The 24,269-nt window shown below is 42.7% G+C and overlaps 1 protein-coding gene across 1 annotated transcript; it reads right to left on the reverse strand.

Annotated features, from left to right (window-relative positions):
• Window positions 1-49: 49 nt before the first annotated feature.
• On the reverse strand, window positions 50-23,792 carry LOC121328982 (deleted in malignant brain tumors 1 protein-like). The gene is made up of 19 exons (XM_041274142.1): window positions 23,770-23,792; window positions 22,978-23,276; window positions 22,643-22,744; window positions 21,451-21,660; window positions 20,158-20,358; window positions 19,004-19,300; window positions 18,349-18,666; window positions 17,074-17,385; window positions 15,831-16,142; window positions 14,809-15,114; window positions 12,066-12,353; window positions 9,891-10,199; window positions 8,303-8,584; window positions 7,800-7,913; window positions 7,151-7,255; window positions 5,574-5,651; window positions 3,465-3,596; window positions 2,419-2,599; window positions 50-275 (listed from the first exon to the last, which is right to left on the reverse strand). The coding sequence occupies exons 1-18, from the start codon at window positions 23,790-23,792 to the stop codon at window positions 2,424-2,426; spliced, it is 3,864 nt and encodes a 1,287-aa protein (XP_041130076.1). The 3' UTR covers window positions 50-275; window positions 2,419-2,423.
• Between the last annotated feature and the right edge of the window lie 477 nt (window positions 23,793-24,269).

Raw genomic sequence — 24,269 nt, forward strand, 5'->3', positions numbered from 1 at the left:
GGCAAGCCCGCAGGCGCCCGGCCAGACTACAGGTGTCGCTGGTGAGCGGCGAGCCGAGGACACCCTGTCCGACAGGAAATAAACAAAAAAGAAAAGCGAATCACACAAATGATTTTGAGCCCAACAATTTTGCTGGTAAGAAGCAGTTTGATTGTAAATCTTTCATTTAAAAATAGGATACAATTCCAGCATTTTTTTTTTTAAATCTTCGTTCCAGTATCTTACAAGCACTTCACAGTGTTTGCTGTCAGTGTCTTCCAATGTTTTCACAGCCACTGAAAAATAAACATGAAATACCAAGCATGAGTGCATTTGTGTACGCATGATACAACTTCCCTACCTAGGTAAAACCAGTGTCCCTTTTACTTTCATTGTACAAGTTCCTAAAAGCAAGAGAATAAAACATTCTGAATACATGCTTCGGATTTCATATATCTATATCTATATCTATATATATATTATATATATATATATATATATATATATATATATATATATATATATATATATATATATATATATATATAGAGAGAGAGAGAGAGAGAGAGAGAGAGAGAGAGAGAGAGAGAGAGAGAGAGAGATACAGCACTAGACCCTGATATTGATGAGAGAGAGCCAGAGAGAAATGTCTTTATAATATACAGCATTAGACCCTGATATTGATGTGATACATCCCTCTGAAATGTCTTTATAATATACAGCACTAGACCCTGATATTGATGTGATCCAGCCCTCTGAAATGTCTTTATAATATACAGCACTAGACCCTGATATTGATGTGATCCAGCCCTCTGAAATGTCTTTATAATATACAGCACTAGACCCTGATATTGATGAGATCCAGGCCTGTGAAACGTCTTTGTACCTGACAGTTTGTATAATGGCATCACATTATAAATAGCTACACTGTGTAATATTTTAATTTAACTACATGTTAAAAGTTTGCCACAGCACATTTGCAGTTTTCCCACGGTTTTTGGAATCGGTAGCCCTTTTCTTTCCCCCCATGGTTATACTATTCATTTGCCGTAGTTTACCAAGGCTTGCCATGTTTTTAATATGAGCCTGTGCTTTACAAGGCTTACCTATGCTTTACCCTGTTTTCCCAATGTTTTACTTGGCTGTGCTTTTACTATGGTAAACGGTGCAGCGTTCTCTCCCACTCAAGATGGCACCTATATTTTATTATAAAGTCTTGGCTGAGGTGATGTAACCTGAGTTCAGAAGCTGCTCCTCTGTTCTAGTTGCATGTCATTGATTTATAATAATAATAATAATAACAATTGTTATATAGCGCCTTTCATAGTGGACCACCATCACAAAGTGCTTTACAAGATACAAGACTAGGGTGTGTGAACGATGCATCAGCTGCAGAGTCACTCACAACAACGTCTCACCCCAAAGACGCAGCACAAGGAGGTTCAGTGACTTGCTCAGGGTCACACACAGCGAGTAAGGGGCTGAGCTGGGATTTGAACCTCCTGGTTACAAGCCTGTTTCTTTAACCACTGGACCACACAGCCTCTTTGAGTAACCTCCTTATGTAACATCAGCTAGATATTTATGAGCCAGCGCCATCTAGTGGTCTACCATTTCGGATCAAATTTGCACTTGATAGAAATTGATAGAAAGATCCTTTGGCTGATTCAGGCTACATATGTCTGTGACAGAAAACTAAAACTTAAGAGCGCCACCTTAAATAAGAATTATGGGATTCGATGCAGAGTTTTACAGCTACAGCCAAAAGTTTTGCATCAACTAGAATTTTAGGATTGAGACATAATAAAAAATTATATATTAAAAAAACCAAAAAAAAACGATAGGAACATGACTTAGATCTTTTATTTAACATTGTGAAATGAAAACAAACTACAACATGATATCGCAAGTGTCTACCGGAAGCCAGAATAGTAGTACACTAGTATTTCATGTTAGATTTCAAAATGTCAATTTTTCGTGAAGTATGTGGAAAACTGCAAAGCGGTGTGTAATTCAATATGTTATGAAAGGAACATTATTCAGCAGCTTTCATTGGACTCTATGAAGCTGAGTGAGTTCATTCTATATAGAGGGTGTGTGATTCAATATGTTAACAAGGGAACATTATTCAGCAGCTTTCACTGGACTCTATGAAGCTGAGTGAGTTCATTCTATATAGAGGGTATGTGATTCAATATGTTAACAAGGGAACATTATTCAACAGCTTTCACTGGACTCTATGAAGCTGAGTGAGTTCATTCTATATAGAAGGTGTGTGATTCAATATGTTAACGCAACATTATTCAGCAGCTTTCATTGGGCTTCATGGAACAAAATGTGTTGACTATATAGAGGGTGATGCAGAACATTTGGCCAGAGCTGTATTTAATAATAGACACAATAAAGATGTAATAAAACAGCAATGTATTAAAAACATACCTACTTCAGTCTTCAACAACTGGGTCCCCTGTCCCGTCCAACGTCTCTCCGTCGCCCCCTGCTGTCTGTCCCAGGTCCCCCACTCCGGTAGGCTCCGAAAGGGGGTGTCCCGACTCTGAGAGCTTCGCCACGTCATCATAGTCAAGCTGGGTATCCAGGCCTGGGGGTGGGGGGTACCCCTCTATTGGACAGACCCAGTTGTAATAAGGTAAGGGCAGTCTTATATTTTCTACCTCTATGTTTTTTAGGTGTCATAGCACTGAGTTAGGGGACATAGATGGAATGGAGAAGACGGCAGAGGCTAGGATAGGCTTTTTTTTTTTTTTTTTTTTTTTTTCCCCAGACGGCAGCAAGGGTATGGAATGGGTCCCCAAGCCACATTGCAGATGCTGAGTCACTAGGATCTTTCAAGAGCGGAGCACTGATTCGGCGCGGCATGGCAGTACAATTCCCTTGTGTTGTGTAACAGCACTGCTAAAGATATATCTCTTAAAACAGTGTTTAACTGGAGCAGTGCTAACCAAAAGTTTAAAATCCATTTTCTAATCTCTTTCTAACACCAGACGTTTTATCACTGCCACCCCCTCCCCCCTCTCCCTTTTCTTCTGCAGTTCCTTTGGTTTTCGATTGTATGATTATACAGGTTTTAACCGGTATTTTTTGCTTAACTGGACAGCACTGTACCTGCATCAGGTTATCTATAGCATTGTATTTCAAATATCTGCAGATCTCTAGAGCAGGGCTTCCAACCCCTGCATTGGCGATCCCCTGTGTCTGCTGGTTTTCATTCCAACTGAGTTATCAATTCATCAACTTCAAACTAACTTTACCCTTTAGATTGTTCTCGGCTCCAAGTTATTTATAAAATGTTACACAGTTTTAAGAGCCGAGAACCCATTAAGCACATTATTAGTTCAATTCAGGGTCTAGTTCAGTAACTGAGAGCTCAGTTGGAATGAAAACCAGCAGACACATTGGGTTCCCCGAGGATCGGTTTTGGGGAGCCCTGTTCTAGAGATTGGATACCCACGGTAATTTGCCCTTACCTTGGTCTCTTTGCCTCCATTGCAAGTCGGCATCGGGGTTCGCTTCGTTCAGGCTGTCAGACACATCATCATAGTCACTCTCCTTGTCAGACTTGAAGCGCACCAGTCTCTTCTCCACATCCACGTCTCCACCTGAACACAGCAAGGTAAGCCAGTCACAGACTTAACAGGAAGCTTATATCGTGGCAGTACAGTTAGGGCCAAAAGTTTTGCTTCACCTTGGACTGAGACATAATTAAAAAAAAAAAAAAATTATATATATATACACACACACACACACACACACACACACTGAAATCCCTCTAGTATTGGTAAATACTAGAGCTTATGGCAGATATGGCGTTAGGTTCTCCATGGCAACGGTTACACTTATCAGTGCCTATCTAAGTTGCATTTTCGACCACTAAACACAAATGAAAACACAGTAACATAAAAACAATGTAAATACTGTAACATACTGGGTAATGTAACATGTAAAAATGAATAAAATTATAACATAATACAAAGTAGTGTTTTATTTACCTTGAATCCTTAGAGTTGAAGGCCAGGGTGTTGTTGACTGGTGACAGTTACGCTAAGTTAACACGGAGCAACGAGACCGCGTACAGTGACTAGTACACGAGACAAAAGCTAGAGAGGATGCTGGTACTGGCAGGGGGAGATGTTGGCGAGATGGGAGCGCGGAAGAACACAAGATGGCGTGGAAGATATGTTTCCGTGCAAAACCGCATATACGCAAATCTATATGCCGCTGTTGGCAAATTGCAAAACTGCGTACAGATGAATTCACGGTTGGCAAATACAAAGTTGGCGAGGGATTACTGTGTGTGTGTGTGTGTGTGTGTGTATATATATCTATCTATATCTATCTATATCTATATCTATATATATATCATTGTCTAAATAAAGAAGCCAAACTACAAGTACAGTATTCCATGTTAGATTTCAAAATGTCACATTTTTCAATTTGTTGTCAGTTTGTTTTTTAAAAGTATATAGAAAACTACAATGCAGCGTGCAATTCAATATGTTAGCGCAAGTGTATTCAGCAGGGTTCATTCGACTTTATTAAGCAAAATGAGTTCATTCGAACGGGTGAGGCAAAACATTAGCCAAGGCTGTAAATACATGCTATGCACAATGAAAACTGGACCTACAGACAGATGGCAAGCTGCCGTCACACTCCCAGATATACTCGGATGTTCTCAATAGCTTGTGCCAGATCAAATTATAACTCACTGCATGCTTCTCCAGCTGTATGGAAAAAGTAAGACATACTGACGGAGAGACACGGTCGACACATTGCTGACTGACAGCTGGTCCTGCTAATTTGTTGATGCTGTTTTTATTATAATTTTTTTCATGATATTTGCTGTGGTGGTCTGTGAGCCTCCTGCCAGCTTGCCATTGTACAACGAGAATATCTTCTTACACGCACATGAAAAGAAGGTCTCTGTGTTTGGTGTTGTCCACAGTGTTGTGTATTTACAAATGTAGATGTTTAATGGAGAATCTGATGCACTGTGTGGGATGTGTGCCTGCTGTGTTTAGCTGTTGGAAGGAGCAGTCTGTGATTGGCAGCTGTTCAACCCTAAACAGCAGGTGGGCGTGTTCCAGCAGACAATCAGGTTTAAAAAAGGCCCCGCTTGTACAAGTCAGGGCTGCTGAAAAACTATAGGACTCAGAGCTCTGCTGCTGCAAGATAATCAAAGGACTGGATGTCAGGAAGCAAAGGGATAAACTCTTGCTACGGCCGTGTGTATATCTGGGGTGAACTACCTGTGGGACAGGGAACTAGTTTTGGGATAGCAGATCTCACCAGTATACGCAGACAGGTGTGTAAGCAGGACCCCCTTGTATTAGCGGAGTAGCGAACCCCCATTGTTGGTAGCGTCACGTGAGGTTCGTGGGTGTGGGTGTGGGTGGGGGTGGGTGTGGGTGTGTGTGTGTGTGTGTGTGGGTGTGTGTGTGTAAGTAAAACCTGTACATCTGTGGGACGTTTCAACAGAAATCTGTCTCGGTCTTCTGCCTGGCACTCAGAGAATACCCACACCCCCTATTCTCCACTGTTACACTTCTTAATTGGTGCGTCTGCAAAAATAAACTCACTCGTAAAGGAGGAGACAAAGCTCGAGCACTGATCTTGGGAGTCCTCCTCGTCGGATCTCGCACGCCTCTCGGACGAAGCTACAAGCAAAGGGAAAAAAAAAAAAAGAATCCGGGCTTCGTTTCCAAGCTTTTTACAAAATCACTGTTTCATTTCTGAGAAAAAAAAAAAGCCTCCGGCAAGAGAGAGCTCCCAAACAAGATGGTCACTATTTACTGTCACAGTCTCTTGGGTGTGCTATTAATAAAACTGGAGCAGACACAGTCCCAAATGAAATCGGTTTGATCTGAATTTGCTGCGGATGGAAATGAACCGATGGAAATGCCTTTGAGGTCAAGCCACTATAATCTCAGTGGACTGCACTGGAGGAACCTCATAGCTAGCTTCTAGAACCATTGAGCAATAGCAGCTTCACAGTGGACTGAATACAGCCTGCCTGTCTGCCTCTGATAATAAACTACTGTGGCACTGTATTTGATAGCCAGACAGTGTATAATGGCTACCATGGGGTTGAAATGGATTTGATCTGCTGCTGATGGAAATGAGTCAGATCTAAAACAGCTTTAAGCTCAGTCCCAATGGCAGATGGAAACATCACTGAAGTGCCTGAATATTCAGCCTGTAAACCCGGTCTCTGTTACTGTCAATAAGAAAAGCCATGCATGAAAGGGTTAAACGCAGTTTCTCAATTATAAAATGCCACTGCCAACTCACAGAAGCAGCTCAATCCTAATATCCGTTTGTGTTCTGCAGACAAATCCATCAGTGCGTTTACATCAGCGGAAGATATTCCGATATTTTTCGGAAAACTAAGTTCTTGGAATTCCATATCAAAAGTCATGAAAACGCAGTTTTCAGAAAAATATATCAGATTATTCCTGTCAGTTTTTGGGAAAAAAGGCACCTAAAAATTTCTGATTAAATTCCGAAAACTAACAAAATGTATATCACACTTTTCGGAAAACTGATTCCGATAGCGTCCTGTACACGTGCAAACTCTGACCTTCATTCCTGCAACGTGATTTTAGAAAACAGAGAGAATAAAAATTATCTGTAGTCAGTCTGCATGCGTCTGTTTCTCTAGTTAGGGATAAAGTAATACATTTGTTAAAGTCTGTATGTATTTGTTAATAGCCCACAGTGAAGCAGCAAATGTTTCCCAGCTTTGTCATGAGAATTTAAAATAATGTCTGCAAAAGAAACTGGTAATACAGAAGAGGATGAGCTGCAGGAAAGACTGATTGTGGGGAATCTGAATCGAAGTATAGGATAGGAATCTTGGAATTTAAGACCTGACACTTGGATAAAACACTATGTTGGATTGGTCTCTGTTCTATCGCAGTTAGAAAGTCGTACTTAGGCTACTACAGTACTTTGCATGTGAAAATATCCTGCGTTTTCCAAAAACTTCAATCTATGTATACAGCTGAATTCTAATTAGATTTTCTATCGTCAATCATGTAAACCCAGAAAAGTGACGTTTTAAGAATCAGTTTTCAGTCATGTAAACGTACTGAATGATTAAAAAAAAAAAAAAAAGACACAAGCAGGAGTTCAGAGTAGGCTTCGTGTTCCTCACCGAATCGTTTCAGCTCTGTGCCGGACTGCTCGTCACCACTGGTGTTGATACACTCGTAGTCAGAGACGCTGTCAGAAACCACCGACTCTCTCTTCGTCGCATTTACTGAAGGAGGAAAGGCCTTTTTAAACGCTTAGACTTTTTAAATGTCCTGCAATCGGATTCCCTGTGAGATGGTTTACAAATCCTTTACCATAAACCATCCCCTAAGGCAGTTTTAAGATTCTGGAAACTCGGCATTGGATAAGAGAACCACTCAACCCATCCGCCCAGCCAGAATTATAGGCAAATGGTTTGACGATCTTGACTACAGGAATCTTCCCAGGCCACTGCAATAAACTGAAACAATGCTTTCCAAATTGGATGAAATAAAAATGATAGACTAGATCTCTCCAGACACCTTCCAGCACCTTGTGGAGTCTATGAAACCTCAAATGTTGTGATCAGGGCAAACCTGATATTAGGTACAGGTCCTAATAAAGTGGCCAGGAAATGTACACATGTGCCATAACAAAGGTTCGCTATCTACATACCCTTAATGTTCATCACAGTCAATCTGTGTTTTTTACTATAGTTGCGGTCAACTTTTGTAAGAGTATTCGACTGAAGTCCACTACAACAGTAAAGACTATTAGCGGAGACCTCTTACTTTTTAACACAGCACATTTGTACAGCCGGACCAAAGGATACACCAAGAGCAGCACAGCCAAAATCACCACAAAGGCCAAAATCAGGGGTAGAGGAATGAATGGAGTTCTGTGTTCTGAAAAGAAAAAAGAACTCAAAACTCTTTTACAACTTCCCTATCACTCGAGATGCAACAATTAAAATCGATTAATCGTGTCTCATTTGTCGTGGCTTTTAATTTGCTTGATTAAATATTCGTTGATGGGTTAGCCATCCTGTTCCGTGACACAGAGCCTCACCTAGCTAGCTACCCAGTAACTATCCTTCAACATTGCTGGACTAAAGCTCTTCCATTTGTATTTCTAACAAGAACATAGCAGAATGTAATGGAAAAAAACAAAACAAAAGGAAGAAAAATCCCTTTATACAATAAATCTAAGGGAAGGTTCTATGCTTAAAAAAAAAAAAACAGGCACTCCTTAGGACGCCTGACATTCAAGTTCTGTTGAAGTCGAGGACCCTTACCTGAACAGTACACAAGGGTATGTTCCCCCAGCCTGCAATTCTTCTCAGTCACACACTGCCACAGCTCTGTGCAGTTCTGTGTACAGTTCAAATATGGCTTTAAGGAGACTTTGCCGGCGAGGTTCGTTGTCACTTCGGTCTTTGTCAGAGCTCCGCAGCCCAGCTTTTTACAGACCAGGTCTCCTCGTTCCAGATTCATGGGGCAGGCATCTTCCCAGATACCTCTGAGATTCACCTGCAGCCGGCCTCCGCACCCCTCCGTCAGCCTCACTTTGAAACCAGCTGCAAGAATCCCCAGAAACAGGCCTTATAAAATCACACCCATATTGGAACCTGAGCGATGTCACACTCAGAATGTCAATGACAAGGCATTCCAAGGGGTGATTCCACAGACCAGCACTAACCTGGGACTTTCCTAAGCTGTGAAGCTGTAGGTAAAAGTTTAAACAATATACGGTTCGATATAAACACATTACATAGTTTAGTATGTTTTTTTTTGTTAGAGTGAATGACTTATAATTAGAAAACGATTGAGTGCGAACAGCCAATCAGCTTCCAGATCTAGCTTCTATTTTGCACAGATGCCCGCTGGAACGTTGAAGTGCTTAACTGTGAATTACATTTTAAATCAATCCGGGCATAAAGTCATTCTAATCTACAACTAATCTGAGAACACAAAGTGCTACTTAAACATACTTTCTGACGCTGGTCTACAGACAAGCGAAATCATGTCTGTGACAGGACACCGTAATGAAGGCTGAATTCGCAGGTACTGGACAGCAAAATCAACAGGGAAGACACGATTGGTCCGCAATTCTGTCATCGGATGGACCCAAACAACACCCTCCCTCAAAACCAGCCAGTCAAACTGCCAACCCTGTTTCAGTTCTTTCCGCACCAGCCAATCCCTGCCTGCTTGAATGACGCCCCGCCTCCAACAACAAGTTTCGAGTCTGATTCAATACTACAGGGACTATTCAATTGTACATGCCCTGCTAAATTAAACTAAGAAAGAGCAAGACCCCAATAAATAAATGTTAGATAAATAACAATAATACTACTACTACTAATAATATAATCGTTTCTCTACGTGTGTTTTAATTATGTTTGGGACTATTTTCAACAGCGGAAGGTTACCCGGCGAAATATCAGAAGTTCAAGGTAAACATAGGTTTTAAAGTTGTTGTTTTTTTTTAAAAAATAAAGAAATAAGTTGTTTTCTAATAGTGATACTGCCCTCTCGATGCTGGCTTTACCGTGTGGTAGATGACCTTGACTTTTGTTAGTGCCCTCGCGGTCATCTACTACACGGTAGAGCACAATTGAATCAGAAAAGGGTTAGGTTTAGAGTTAGGGTTAGACACAGGGACAGGGCTATATCATGCAAATAAAATATACCAATTAAGTACGTTGTAACTATGCATAATAACATTGCAATTTTGTACAAGCGCAATGCAAGTACACATTAAGCAGAGACTGAATGGAAAGTGTTACCATGTGGTGTAGCTAGAGAAACATTCAACATTGCATTGAGCCAGCTGGCTGGCTGGCTTTTCAGTTCTATGCCGCGCGGGCAGAAAAATCTGACCTGCGCAGACCACGGTGATGTCATCAGCTGCACTGCACGTTTTGGGTGGAATGCTCAGAGCTCGGCACTTCCAGAGCAAAGGCTCCCCCCCGCTGCAGCGCACGTGATCCACAGTGGCATCCAGCGTGTTGTTGTTCTGGTAGCGCGAGTCCCAAACTGTCCACAGGGCAGTGCCGCAGTCCAGCTCCTTGCACAGCACCCTGGCCTGCGTCATACCCCAGTTCCTGCCGCACACTCTCTCGTTCCGGCCGTTGCGAGCGAGACGGGGGCGACCCGAGCATTTTTCACTCAACGTGGCCTTGACGGTGTCTGGTGGAGGAGGAGGAAGAGGAAGGGGGAGGGGGCAGTTAGTGATGTGTGCTTCAAGGGCTGATGCCCCAGGTATCTGTCAAATTGTAATGAACCTCTGTCTAATGCATAGCCTACCCTTTTAAGAGCTATTATTTGATGCTCCTCCCAAGAAGCGGGTAGAGTACAAGGCTTGGTGTCTGGCTGTGCAGAGTCGATGAGGAGGAGAGCTAGTGAGCGGTCCAGGACAGTGCAGAGTACGTACGTTTTTATTTGTATTCTCTCTGACTCTGTCACATTAGCAGAGCTGTATTGAGAACGTGTTTTGTATCGCTCTGAATTTGTCGTATCTGTGGAGTTGTTAAGAGTCTCATAGCAGCATTTCCCAGCCCTGCTACTGGCGACACACCGTCTCTGCTGGTTTTCTTTCCAATGCAGCGCTCAATTGCTTAACTGAACCATATAAAGAAACAAAGAGCTTGAAATAAACAGGAAAATGCCCAGTTAATCACTTTATTAGCTCAACGAAGGGTGCAAGTAAGCAATTGAGCGCTGTACTGGAAAGAAAACCAGCAGACACGGTGTGCTGCCAGGAACAGGGCTGGGAAACACTGCTCTATAGCAATATCATAACCAAATTTCACAGATCAAATGCTGTAAAGCCACAAATATTTACAAGCCTTTTATTATGCGTTTTTCACGTATGAAAAAAAAACACAAACGTTTTTGGCACAAATAACAAATTCAATTAGGAATACATACTTTGTATATTGCAACATGGCGGCAACATTTCTGGAGAAAAATAGGTTTATGGGTGTGATTCGCCAAATATTTTGGTTGCCAATATTTATGGCTTTAAAATAAAGTGTTCTGGAGACAAATAGAAAAGTCAGCGTGACATACACAGGTACACAAAAACATCTCGAGTCCCCTGATTGTGCTATCGTCAACAACTTGTGCATAAGATTGTCCTTACCGAATGCCACCACAGATATGGCCAAACATTTTGCGTCACCCTACAGAAAGAACTAACTTTGCTTCATAAATTCGGGTGTGAATAATGTTACATTAGCATATTGAATTACACGCCACTTTGTAGTTTTCCATTTACTAACCAACACTGAAAAAGATGACATTTTGAAATCTAACATGAAATTCTACTGTACTACTATTATGGCTTCCGGTAGACTTTTACAATATCATTTTATAATTTCTTTGATTACTTGATGTTAAATAAAAGCTCATAGGGTTTTTTTTATTTTTTATGTCTCAATCCTAACATTCTGGGCAAGGGCTTCTCAAACCCAGTCCCGGCGACCCCCTGTGGCTGCTGGTTTTCATTCCAACCACGCTCTCAATTACTGAACCAGACCCTTCATTGAGCTGATCATTTGCTTCATTAGACTTTTTACTTGTTTTCAGCTCTTAAACCGTTGCAGATTTCAAGTTAGCTGTAACATTTTGTAAGTAACTTGAACTCTGCAAGTGTTTAAGAGCTGAAACCAATTAAAAAATGTCTACTTAAGCAACTTATACGTTCAATTTTGAGTCTAGTTAAGTAACTGAAAGCTCAGTTGGAATGAAAACCAGACGACACAGGGGGTCCCCACAGGACCGGCTTTGAGAATCAGTCAATCAATCCATCTTTATTTTATATAGCCCTTTCACAGTGGACCACCATCACAAAAAGCACTTTACAAGACAGCGAGGAACAATGCGTAATGCATTAAATACAGTGAAATGCAGGGCATAGTACATTAAAGAAACACAGTAAAAAAAAGAGAGAGAACCCCTTTTCTAGGTGATGCAAAACTTTTGGCCACAGCTGTAGAACTCCACATCTTATCCCAAAGCAGGGGGTAAAAGAACTCTGTTTTCAGCAGTTACCTGTGCATTTGACGTGAGCCGTTTCACCCCTGCAGTCTGCTAGTTCCAGGGGGCACTCCCAAGGCTTGCTATCTGTACAGGGTTGGTACCGTAACCACTTGCTGTACCCTTGCAGGGTGGTGTCGTTGTGCACAGACTTTGCTTTTCCGCAGCGCAGGTGCTGGCACAGCTGGTCTGCCTGGCTCTGCCCCCACTGGTCGCTGCACATTGGGCTCCAGGAGTCGTTGTAGTGGATTATCACTCTCCCAGAGCAGGGCTCCGGGCCCTGGAGGCTGATCTCTCTGTGTTCTGTCACAAAACACACAAAACACTCGGAGGTGTATTTCACAGTATGTATATCTGTGCTTGTGATGTCATTTACTGCATAGCGAGTGATTTACCGATCTACTGTTCCTTACTCTCTCTCTCCATATACACACACTGTAAATGAACTGCACCTCTCCGCAGTTTGTTTCCCCTTTAAAAACAGACCCAGGACCCACAGACTTGATTTTTCAAGGCGGTTCCGCTAGTTTTTTTAATAAACAAACTAAATTAACAAACAAAAACAAAGCAAACAAAAACAAAAAACCTAGCTCCCTTTTTCAAGCACTAACTACAACATCAACAGGAACCTAAACTAACAACAGGACAGCTAAGCTGTTTACCTGAGAACACAAAAACACAACACAAAGTTTAACACACAACCATTTTTTTTTTTTTTTAATGATTGCACACACTACAACCAGGCTCTTCACTCTGAAGCAGCCCAGAACAGACTGGCTCCATTCCTTATAAACCATGCACTCATAGCCAGGTGCATGTGATAATTTCCCAACTGGAGGCTTGCCAGCCCTGTGGCTTTCTGGGAACTGTAGTCCTGTGCTCCCCAGGACTACACTTTCTCTGCTCCCTCCACAATATACACACACACACAATATATATATATATATATATATATATATATATATATATATATATATAATATATATATATATATACACACACACACACACACACACACACACACACACACACACACACACACACACACACACACACACAGTAGATGTTGCTTGTTAACAACCTTTCAGGAAATACCCAAACACAGAACCGTCAAGCATGTGTAAAGCACACAAACAAAAAGGGAGTAGGCTTAAATAGCAGTGTCCTTACAATGAGTAAAGCAAACATCAAAAAATATGTATTGCCCTGTGCCCCTTTATGTTTATTAGTGTTTTATGTTGTCTGCAGTGTGTTAATGTTGGTGTTTATGTATAAAATACACAGGATATAAATATTGGTTACAAGCACAAGTGTTTAAAATGTATATTTGTATTTAGGCTCGAGGATTGCACAGCACTTCACGTGCAGGTAAAATAATACGTGAGCACGGGGAATTGCACTTTTATTAATTCACGTGCAGTTGTACCGAGACTCCAATTGAATGATTGATTAGCAATCGAGTCTCGGTACAGCTGCATAAAAGCTGCATGTTTTCACTCACTCGGGGTTGTGTGTTCATGAGTGGAGAACGGGAGAGAGGAGGAGTTTTGGGGGTTTTGAGATAACTCTTGCTACAGCGTGCTGGAAGTGCCAGCATGGTACTTGTTTGTCTGTTCGTCCACTGTCTTGTTTAGTGTTGTCCGTTTTGTTTACCTTTTTATTTTGGCCTCTGGTGCCGTGTCCTGTTTTGTGTGTTTAAACCTTTTTGTTTATTATTATTTGCAATTAAACTCACTGCCATTCGTCAGTGTTTGGAGTCTATTTCTGGTCTGACGTCACCCCTGCAAAACCACTCCTGCTCACATGCACTTACAATCAATTCTAAAGAATATGCTTTTAAAATAAGAAATTGTCCAACGTTGTCTGCTTTTTATAATGCACCACCTCCCGGTGTAAATCCGTCTCAATGTTCCTGCAGCTTCGTAGCCTGTTTCAAAGCCACGTTTCTGCCTCGGCCCGCCAGAAACACGCAGTTGCGAAGTCATTGTGTTATAAAAGCTGCAGGAAGTATGCGCATAAATCATGCAAGTGCGCTCTTAGCACTGGCAACTAGTAATATAGCTGTCAATAAGCAGCGTGCAAGGGACGGGATTGGTTATTGAGAAGATGTTGTGAATAACCGAAAACTTGTCTTTATCGCGGTTGCTAAGAACGGCATCTACTGTATATAGATAGATAGACAGATAGATACATACATACATACACATCATGTATCTATATGCATCAGTACCTGAACAAAGAAACAAGGACCAAGGGTTAACAAGTGGAGATTAGATAAAGGGGCACTCAGAACAAAATAGGAGGCGCTTTTTTTACAAAATAAATCTTAGACAAGAGGATAAAAATGGACAAATTATTGAGAGAGAATTGAAAAAAGTTGACAAACTCAGTTAAGAAAAGGGAAGAGAGGGTTGACAGTGTACCATTAATAGTGACACATTTGAAATAATTACCCAACATTTCAAAAACAGTTTGAAAGCATTTATGTATATTTCATAATTCAGAAAAAATGAAAACAATATTTTCGAAAGCTGATTGTAGCTTTTAGAAGGGATGCAGATTTGGCTGCATTGGATGGCTGGATCTGCAAAGACTATTTTGAGCTGCAGAAAATGTTATATCGCTATAACTCGTTATAAAATTACAGTAACCAATTGCAATTTATTACAAGTAATTTGTAACCACAATGCATAGCTTTTTAAAAGTAACTTCCCCCAATGCTGTGTACTTATGAAAAAAAACAGCAAAACTATCTCACCTGAACAGCGGACACCAGCTTGCCCAAGGCACTGCTCCCCCTTATCAGGAGAGATACACTGAGAGAAGGAATCCTCGTTCCCTTGGCAAGCTCCAATATTCACCCAGCCTTGGCCGGAACCCGGTCCATAGTAAGCTCCTGTGTGGGTCTCCACAGCCAGCCCACAACCCAACTCTTTGCACACCACGTCCCCAGCCTCCTTGCTCCATTTCTGGTCACACACCGACCACCACTTCCCAGAGTGGTAGGCCTCCACTGTCCCCGCGCAGCGGCCTTCGTCACCGGCCAAGCGAGGCTTGATGCTGTCTACAAAGGGATGAATAGAGGATGCTCCATGAGCCACTATGCAGTACTGGAGCTATTCCACCAATGAAGATCGCGGTTGTCTACAGCCATCCTAATGAGTAAAATCAATCTAAGACCGGTCACAGAGTATTCCATTAAGATATCAAAGTGCAATGTAAAGTAAGTATATATACCCCTATATGCTATCTGCAACAGCAGGGGTCGCTAACCCTGGTCCTGGAGAGCTACAGGGTTTCATTTCAGCCAAGTTCACAGTTATTTAATTCCACCAATTATTGGCTTCATTAGTCAAGATTAACGGGTGTTTTCCAGATCTCCATCGATGATGTAAAGACACCTAGAAAACCTGTCCGGATTGGGACTCTCCAGGACCAGGGTTGGACTATGCTATAGCATCATGTTAGGTAGGCACTGTTTCACAGATATAAATGCATGGGATCGCCCACCAAGTGCCTAAAAACACAACAAGAAACACACAAAAAAAAAACCAAAAACTGTTCAATTCTGACCTACTAAATTAGATCCTCTTCACCGCGGCAAATGGTGTGCTTCTGAACTGGCATCTCAGCCCACCGAATTGAATGGAAAGCATCCGCTTCAAAGAAGGTGGTCTTACCCTTCAAGTGCAGTCGAGAGGTAAGCCCACGTCAGGGGGTGACGTCAGCCTTATTGACTCATCAGCCGCTACGAGAAGATCCATCACACAGTGTCCTTACCTGAACAGACCACCTTTGCCTTGCCGCTCTGGCACTGTTGGGCGTCCTCTTTCAGCAGGTTGCAGTGGCCCAGAAAGGTCTCATTGCCCGTACAGCTCACAAAATCCAGCAGGAGGGGGGTGTTTTCCGTCACAACTGTAAAGTCATCCAGCATTTTGGCAACCATCCCGCAGCCCAGTTCCTGACACACCACCTGAGACTCCTTCGTGCTCCAGTCTCGGCCGCACACGGAACCACAAGAACCCCCCAAACACACCTCCACCAACCCAGCACAACGATCGTCCAAGCCGGTCAGGTTCACAGACACGCTCCCTGAAACAGGAACAGCGTGGAGCCCTTCAATGACCACATTGATATGAGTAGAGGTAGAAAACATCAAATAAATAAATAATCTTTATTTGTTATGTAGCGCCTTTCATAGAGGACCACAATCACAAAGTGCTTTACAAGATACGAGACTAGGGTGTGTGAACTATGCATCAGCTGCAGAGTCACTCACAACAACGTCTCACCCCAAAGACGCAGCACAAGGAGGTTCAGTGACTCGCTCAGGGTCACACACAGCGAGTCAGGGGCTGAGCTGGGATTTGAACCTCCTGGTTACAAGCCTGTTTCTTTAACCACTGGCCTACACAGCCTCCTATTAAGCAAAGTTCAGGCAGGGAACTGACTCACAACCTCAGGTCAAATCACGGAAACATCAAGCATATTTTGGGCGTTTCCAATACAAGATCAAATCAATTGAACAACAAGTATCTTATTTGTCTTTCGATATGCCCTCCTCCTCTCCAGCCTCCACCTGCTCTTTGGCTTCGTCTAATGGGGGAGGGCAGCTCTCGTGCCCCCCCTGCCCACGGCTTCCCTACAGTCAGCCTCTCCACTTACCTGCAAGCTAATTGATGGGCAGGTGTACCTCTAGAGGCGAGGCCAAAGAATGTAGTGTAAAAATATGTATAATATGGTAGTGTTGTCTAGTCTAAGCTTTCATAATTGTTGCATCCGTTTCCTGACTGAACATCAGAAAATACAGCCTTCCACATTACATCCGAAGTACCAGCATACAAACACGACAGACCAGCAACACAGTTTCAATCGCTCTTGCTTGCTGAGCTGAAACCCTAATGCCTGCCTGCCTGCCTGTAATGAGTCACGGTCCCTCACCTTTCACTAAATCCACACAAAAATGAACAAACAAATTAATAAATAAATAAATACATAAATAAAGGGGAAAACGTTGTCCTACCTGAGCAGTTGACGTAAGCAAAGCCGTCCTTTTTAGGATCGCTCTTCGCCAGCTTCTCAGCTCTGCAGCGAAACACGTTGTCCTCTGTGGAAAGGCAGTTGAACCAATGACTCCACGCCTTCCTGCTCGACCCGTTCTCCGAACCCTTCACCTCTTTGGAGACAGCGTTCCCACAATGCAGCTGCCTGCACACCACCTCGGCTGCAGCCTGCTCCCACGATGCACCACTCAGACCCACCCAGCTGCCACGGCTGAATATCTCGACAGCGCCAGAGCAAGAGGTGCCCCTTGCCAGCTGTAGCTTCTTGTGTTCTGTTATTAAAGACCATGAGAAGAGCTATCAATTTACTGTATCATTGATTGTATTTTCTGGTAACCCTTCTGGTTATGGGGCACATATTGCACAATTAATAAGTACAAGTACAAAATTAGGGCAAAAATCTTGAAAAAGTTGACTACCTTCATCCATACTGTAGTACTTACAGTACATGTGTAACCATACGTGCAGCTAAGTCTGGCATATGCATGGATGGATGTGTTAATGACTACTTCCAAATATCCCCACATTATGATATTGAGCTTGATAATTATCCTGATAAGGGTTGCTAAAGAATGACCTTACCAAGTTTCATCCCACGCATTTATGTGTAAAAAAAATGATGGACAAAACGGACATAAGTCTTTTCCTGAGGATATGCATTCTAGCAAAGCCACGCTGACCAGACCTGACCAGACCTGACCAGACCCAAAAGGTACTAGAAGAAATAGTAGTAGATCTAACCTGGCCTGACCCTGCTGCTGCTCCTGTGGAGTTTATCTTCTAGAGATCAAAATAATAGAATAGCTCACCAGATTGAACATTGCTTCACTGCTTAGTTTACTGAGCAGATCACAGTCCAACAAGAAGTTCAGACAACTCTGCTGCTAAGATTCATACTGATGTAATAATAATATTTATATAGTGCCTTTCATAGTGGACCGCCATCGCAAAACGCTTTACAAGATACAAGACTAGGGTGTGTGAACTATGCGTCAGCTGCAGGGTCATTCACAACAACATCTCGCCCAAAAGATGCAGCACAAGGAGGTTCAGTGACTTGCTCAGGGTCACACACAGCGAGTCAGTGGCTGAGCTGGGATTTGAACCAGGGACTTGCTGGTTACAAGCCCATTTCTTTAACCACTGGACCACACAGCCTCCTATGACATAGTCAGACCGCATAGCAATAAAAAAGTGGGGACCTCTGAAGCAACAACACAGAGCCAAAGTCTTACCTCCACATACAACTCTGACATCCTGATTGTGAGAGCAGTGGTTCTGGCCCCACTCAGTGTCGGCTGGACAGTCCTGCAAAGATGTCTCAGTGCTGCTGCAGTTCACACGGCTTCTCCAGATCTTTCCCTGGCCCCTTCTGAAGACGGGTGCTTGGTGGAAGGACTGGACTTCACCGCAGTTCAGCTCCGCACACAAGACTCTGGTGTCTCTTGAGTCCCAGTCTTCGTTACACACCGTCCCCCACTCCCCGTGGTAGAAGACCTCCACTCTCCCTGCACAGGGGCTCTGTCCATCCATCAGACGTGTCTTCACACTGTCTGGAAAGAGACATCATGGGACAGTGAAGTGCACGGCAGTTGACAGTTGCGCAGTGTATCAGAAACTTATCAAAACCAGTTGTAACCTGAATGTATTTTGGAGCTGGTGCTAAATACCAGACAGTAAACTGTACTGTGCCTATATCTCACTATCTAAGGCTTGTGTAACCGATTATGAGGGCAGGGTCACAAAATGTGTGATGAAAAACAAATCCATGCCTGGACTCCTTATTCGGCGGAATATTATTCTCCACAACGTAACTCCGACAGAAACCTTACAGCCTTATCACTGGAGATTAAATTCACTCATTTGAAAAAATAAAACAGCAAAGCTCACCACTACAGATCACAGCAGCATGCTGACAATTCTCCTGAGTGGGACGCAGGGCTCCGCAATGCCACAGATGTTTCTCATCGCCATTACATCGCAGGTAGTCGAGAAAGACTGGCCCCCCGCCCTGGGTGCTGTACACAGAGACTGCCTCTCCACAGCCCATGCTCTTGCAAACCACCGTCCCGGCTTTGAGATCCCAGTTATTGGAGCACACTGCCCCCTCCTGGCCGGTGTGGTTAATACGCACAGTCCCGTAGCAGTGACTGACTTGCTTGTCTACTAATGAGACATGCACGCTGCCTGAAACACAGTTCAGTTTATTTTTATACAAGTCTCCAGATTAGCAATAAATGAATCAATCTGGAGATGGCCACATTCTACACGAGTTTAGCATGGATGGGGAACAAAATAGTAACCATACACACAGCGGTGTACCCCGTCACACAGCTGTTCTGAAACAATCTACTGCTGTACGGAAATCTAAATGGTCAAAGTGTAAATGACAAGGAATCAGTTTGCTGGAGGTGACTTTGGCAAAGTAGAGTTGCTAAGGCAACGACCCCCTTGACCTTAGGCATGGGATGCTGTGTGACAAGGGGAGTGCTAGAATGTATGAGAAAAGAGAACTGTGGTAAACAACATAACCTGGTAAACTTTGCTCAACATTTTGACTTCGACAAAGTTTTAAAAAGAGGTTCTCTAAACAGATTCTCCATACAGCCTTGAAAAAAATAACAGATTACTGGACAGTACCTCCAAATGACTTAGGGTAGGTACAGTACTCTAAATGAAATTGTATCTGTGAAGAAAATAGTACCATTAAGAAGACATGCCGTGAAAAAACATGATACAGCATGTCACAGGTTAATATACACAGTTTACCGGGAATAAGACTCCCATTGCATAGCTGTTTGATCCATGCCTGGTTTTACTAGGAGTTTGATAAGGACACACCTGAGCTTGCTATCTATGCACGGTGGCTAACCAAGCTCACAATAAAACCTGGAATGGGTGAAGCTGCAATGCTTATTTCCACCCCAGTTTTTTCATGGCATATCCTCAATAGCTACAAACACTTAACAGAGCTACTGCAGACTAAAGAAAGCAACAACGGCCAATGGCGTCAGTCGTTCCAAAGTGATTATACACAGCTGTACCTGAACATGTCAGATTTGAGCCAGCGCAATTGATTGGTCCAGAAGAGGTGGCGTTTCCACAGCGCAGTTTCTCGCAGATCTTGTCAGGGTCGGTCAAGTCAATCTCAGGCGGGCAAGTCGATAACAAATCTTTTCCCTTCCTAATTTCCAGGGTCCCTGAGCAGGCATCTTCTCTGCCAGCCAGTCTCATGTCAATGTGGTCTGTTTATACAAGCAGTCAAGGTGTTTGTCTACAGTCAGACCTGCTTAAACAGCAATGCATTCCCCAGAGTGAAAGCACTGCAAAGTGTGCTGTAAGTGAAAGCATGGTAAAGCATAGGCAATCATTTGTAAAGAATAGTGAGGTATGGTAAAGCATTAACAAAATAAACTATGGCAGAACTAATTATTATTATTATTATTATTATTATTATTATTAATTTCTTAGTTCTTTAAAAAGTTGCTCATCGTAAAAGCAGAGCAAAGTGCAATAAAGCACAGAGAGGTCTGATAAAGCACAGAAAAGCATTGTAAAGCACAGAGAGGTCTGATAAAGCACAGAAAAGCATTGTAAAGCACAGAGAGGTCTGCTAAAGCATAGGGAAGCATTGTAAAGCACAGAGAGGTCTGCTAAAGCATAGGGAAGCATTGTAAAGCACAGAGAGGTGTGGTAAAACATAGGGAAGCATTGCAAAGCACAGAGAGGTCTGGTAAACCATAGTGAAGCATTGTAAAGCACAGAAAGGTCTGGTAAAGTATAGGGAAGCATTGTAAAGGACAGAGAGGTATACTAAAGCATAGTGAAGCATTGTAAAGAATATTAAAAAAACAAACCATGATAAACTATGTCATATGCAGTGTACTGTATAACAATGGGAGTAGTTACCATGCACATTTGCTGTGGTAATCATATTAACTTAATTGTTGCTCACAAAATGATATAAAACATGGAATCTGGTACTGCACTGCTTTAACTGAATCTCTGTTTCGAAGACATGCTTTTAGACTGTATTGTATGTCCTGGGTAATTTCACCTCAAAGTCAGGGCTGGCGGCAAAAGGGGGGGCCTTAGGGGGTCAAGCCCCCCAGTTTCGATCTAAGTACCCCCCCCCAGTTTAGATCCTGATTAAGATTTAAAAAAAAAGATATGAAATCATTAATAAACACAAAAATTCACAAATTAGTACCAGTACATCAGCTATCCCCACTGCGGGGTCCACTTCTCGAGACGCACACTCTGCCGCCGGGGCTGATGGAAGTGGAATTATTTTGTTAGCTGCAATGCCTTTGGAGAGGAGTTCTCCAATTTCTTACCCCTACACACCACGCTGGCAGCTTTTTCTTCATCCTTGCAGTTCCGGTTTGTCATCCTGCCACAGCCCCAGATCTTTTCGTCTTCAACGCCGCAGCTCAGATCGTTGATCCAGACTGGTCCAGCTCCCAAGCCGAACAGAGCCCCTCTCCCGAAACTCAACGCCTCCCCACAGTCAACCTCTCTGCAGACAAGATTGGCTTCACGCTGACCTAGGGACGCAAATAACCAGGGTTCTTTCATTTTTCTGCTCAAGCAAGAGAAAGGCGTCGGCTGAAATGCTGGTCTTCTTGACAAAATCCCAGCACATACAATGACATTTGTATAGCACCATCAAGACAAGAAGACCATCAAACAGTTGACTAACTTGAGCCTGCTGTCCAAAAAGCGCCTGTTCCAACAAGTACAGTCCTGTAGGTCTTGATACTTGCTTTAAATACCTCAGTCTCCAAAGGAAACAGGTAATTCCTTGGATGCGCTAGATGTTATCTGAAACCAGAAGGCATGTTCCTCAGTGTAGACCTGGCTCCTACTGAAACAGACACTCTTTGAATGAGACACTTCTTCACACAGAGAGCAGTGGGGGTATGGATTGGGCTACAGAGTGAATCATTCAAATGAAAACCTTTATTAATCTGGATCAATTGAGAACAGATTCTCATTTACAATGGCAACCTGGCAAGAGGCTTGCACCACCGCAGCAAACGACATGAAACAATAAAGAAGGAGTGAAAAAAACCCCACAGAATCAAAACGTAAAACTCAGCAGTAACTGAGCAGGCACGGGTATCAGCCATCAAAGACCCTGAGGCTAAAAGCTGCATCAGATATGAACCGTTCCAATTAGAACTTTTGTAGAAACTCATTCCTGTCAACTGCTGCAGCAAACTGAAATGAGCGACGACCCAGTCATGTTACTGAAGCTGAATCACTGGGATCGTTCAAGACCCGACTTGACAAAGTTTTGAGGTCAATCAGCTACTAGGAACTGGATGAGCCTGGATGGGCCTCCTCTCTTTCATACATGTTATAAGTTCTTACACGACTATGCAAGACAGCAACTTCCACAGAAAATTGCATGGTTTTAGCTTCTAAAATAATTATTGATTTGCATGTTGGAATAAAATGCAGACTTAACCTTGATGACAGAATCCTCAGATACCCACGCATTCTAGCAATACCCCCGGCTCTTACCCCAATTTGTGGGGCAGATCGTGCCATTCTTCCCCTGGTAGGCTATCTCCACTCTGCCAGCACACCGATCCTCTCCGTCCGCCAGAGAGACCTTAATATGCTCTGTAGTGAAACAAAAAACAGTATAAATACATCCATACCTACAGATCGATGCCTCAAGCCTGCCCTGGACTGGAGGGAGCACCCTTTCTCTTAGGGTGGTGAGAGGGAGAAGTTCAGTCTCCATCTCAAGCCTGCCCTGGACTAGACGGAGCACCCTTTCTCTTAGGTGACAAGGGAGCGATCGGTTCTGTTTCTTTTCTACTTTTGTGCATTTCCCAGTTCATAGTCGTTACCTGAACACTTGATGTTAAAGTGATTGGTTTTGGAGTTGCACTCGTGGACCCCCCAGTTGACGGAGCTGCAGTGAAACAAGGACGACTCATTTCCATGGCAGGTCACGTCATCCAGCCACACCTTGTGTGGGGGGTCCCTTCCGAAGCTGACGCCGGAGTTCATCTCCTCCACGTTCCCGCAACGCAGCTGACGACAGACCACCTTGGAGGTTGCTTCGTTCGGTTTCCTCACGCAGACGATGCCCCACTCGTTACCGTGGTACACCTCCAGCCGCCCGACACAGGGGTGTGCACCGCCACTCAGACGAATTTTATCAGGAGCAACTGCAAATAAAATTAAAAAAAAAAAAAAATATATATATATATATATATATATATATATATATATATATATATATATATATATATATATATATATATATATATATATATATACACACACACACACACACACACACACACACACACACATACACAAAATGTAAAAAAAGTTAACAGTTCAGTCTCCACGCCTGTCCTGTACTGGAGGGAGCAGCCTTTCTCTTAGGGGGGGTGAGGGAGGGAGGGAGCAGTTCAGTCTCCGTGCGTGAAGCCTGGTAAAGTATATTACAGTCAGCACTCAGATATACGTCAGTCATGTTTTACCGTCCTTGTATTAAGAATAAAATCAATCCCCATTATATACTGAATATATGTAAGAAATGAGTGCACTTTCCCGTCACACGCGATTTCCGACTTCGTCACCAGTTTCCTGATACAAAGACCACCTCTTCAATGTTACAACCGACTAACCGTAGCCTGCTTTTTTCTAGCATGGCAAATCAGTCTGTCTTTATTGTGCACTGCAGTTACACAGCGTTTCCTCCAAAAACAAAGCGAACGAGACTAGCTACGACAATGTAACAGTCAATCATTAAACAGTTTCAGATGTTTTTTTTTAAATCTGTGATCTTTAGTTGCTTTTCTGCATTTTTATTAGCAAGTGAACTGTGACATTAGGGCCTTATCGTGCACTATATTGTGCAATATTGAATACTGACTTTGGATACTGTTTAATTCTGGAAACTGGTGGCTTTTTTTTTTTTTTTTTTTTTTTTTTTATCTTTTGCTAAATTGCATTGCCTTTTTACATTTTAAGCAATTCTGTGCAGGGTAACATTTCGATTTCATTTTGCTGTTGGGTCGTTAATGGGGAATTTTACATACTGCTCCAATACGTACCGAATTTAAAAGTATGTACTGTATTACAGTCCACGTGTCCACAGTCTTGTCTTTTGTCTGACAAATGATAT

This window comes from Polyodon spathula, chromosome 16, assembly GCF_017654505.1.
Source record: "Polyodon spathula isolate WHYD16114869_AA chromosome 16, ASM1765450v1, whole genome shotgun sequence".
NCBI classification, from domain to species: Eukaryota; Metazoa; Chordata; class Actinopteri; order Acipenseriformes; family Polyodontidae; genus Polyodon; species Polyodon spathula.

What these genes read in the sequence shown, in the direction of transcription:
- LOC121328982 (XM_041274142.1), bottom strand. Translation starts at nt 23,792, where the DNA reads ATGCTAGAAAAAAGCAGGCTACG. An exon ending in CTTTAACATCAAGTGTTCAG is followed by an intron (nt 22,745 to 22,977) that starts GTAACGACTATG and finishes GTTTCACTACAG; the next exon opens with AGCATATTAAGGTCTCTCTG. An exon ending in ATGGAGGCAAAGAGACCAAG is followed by an intron (nt 2,600 to 3,464) that starts GTAAGGGCAAAT and finishes TCTGTCCAATAG; the next exon opens with AGGGGTACCCCCCACCCCCA.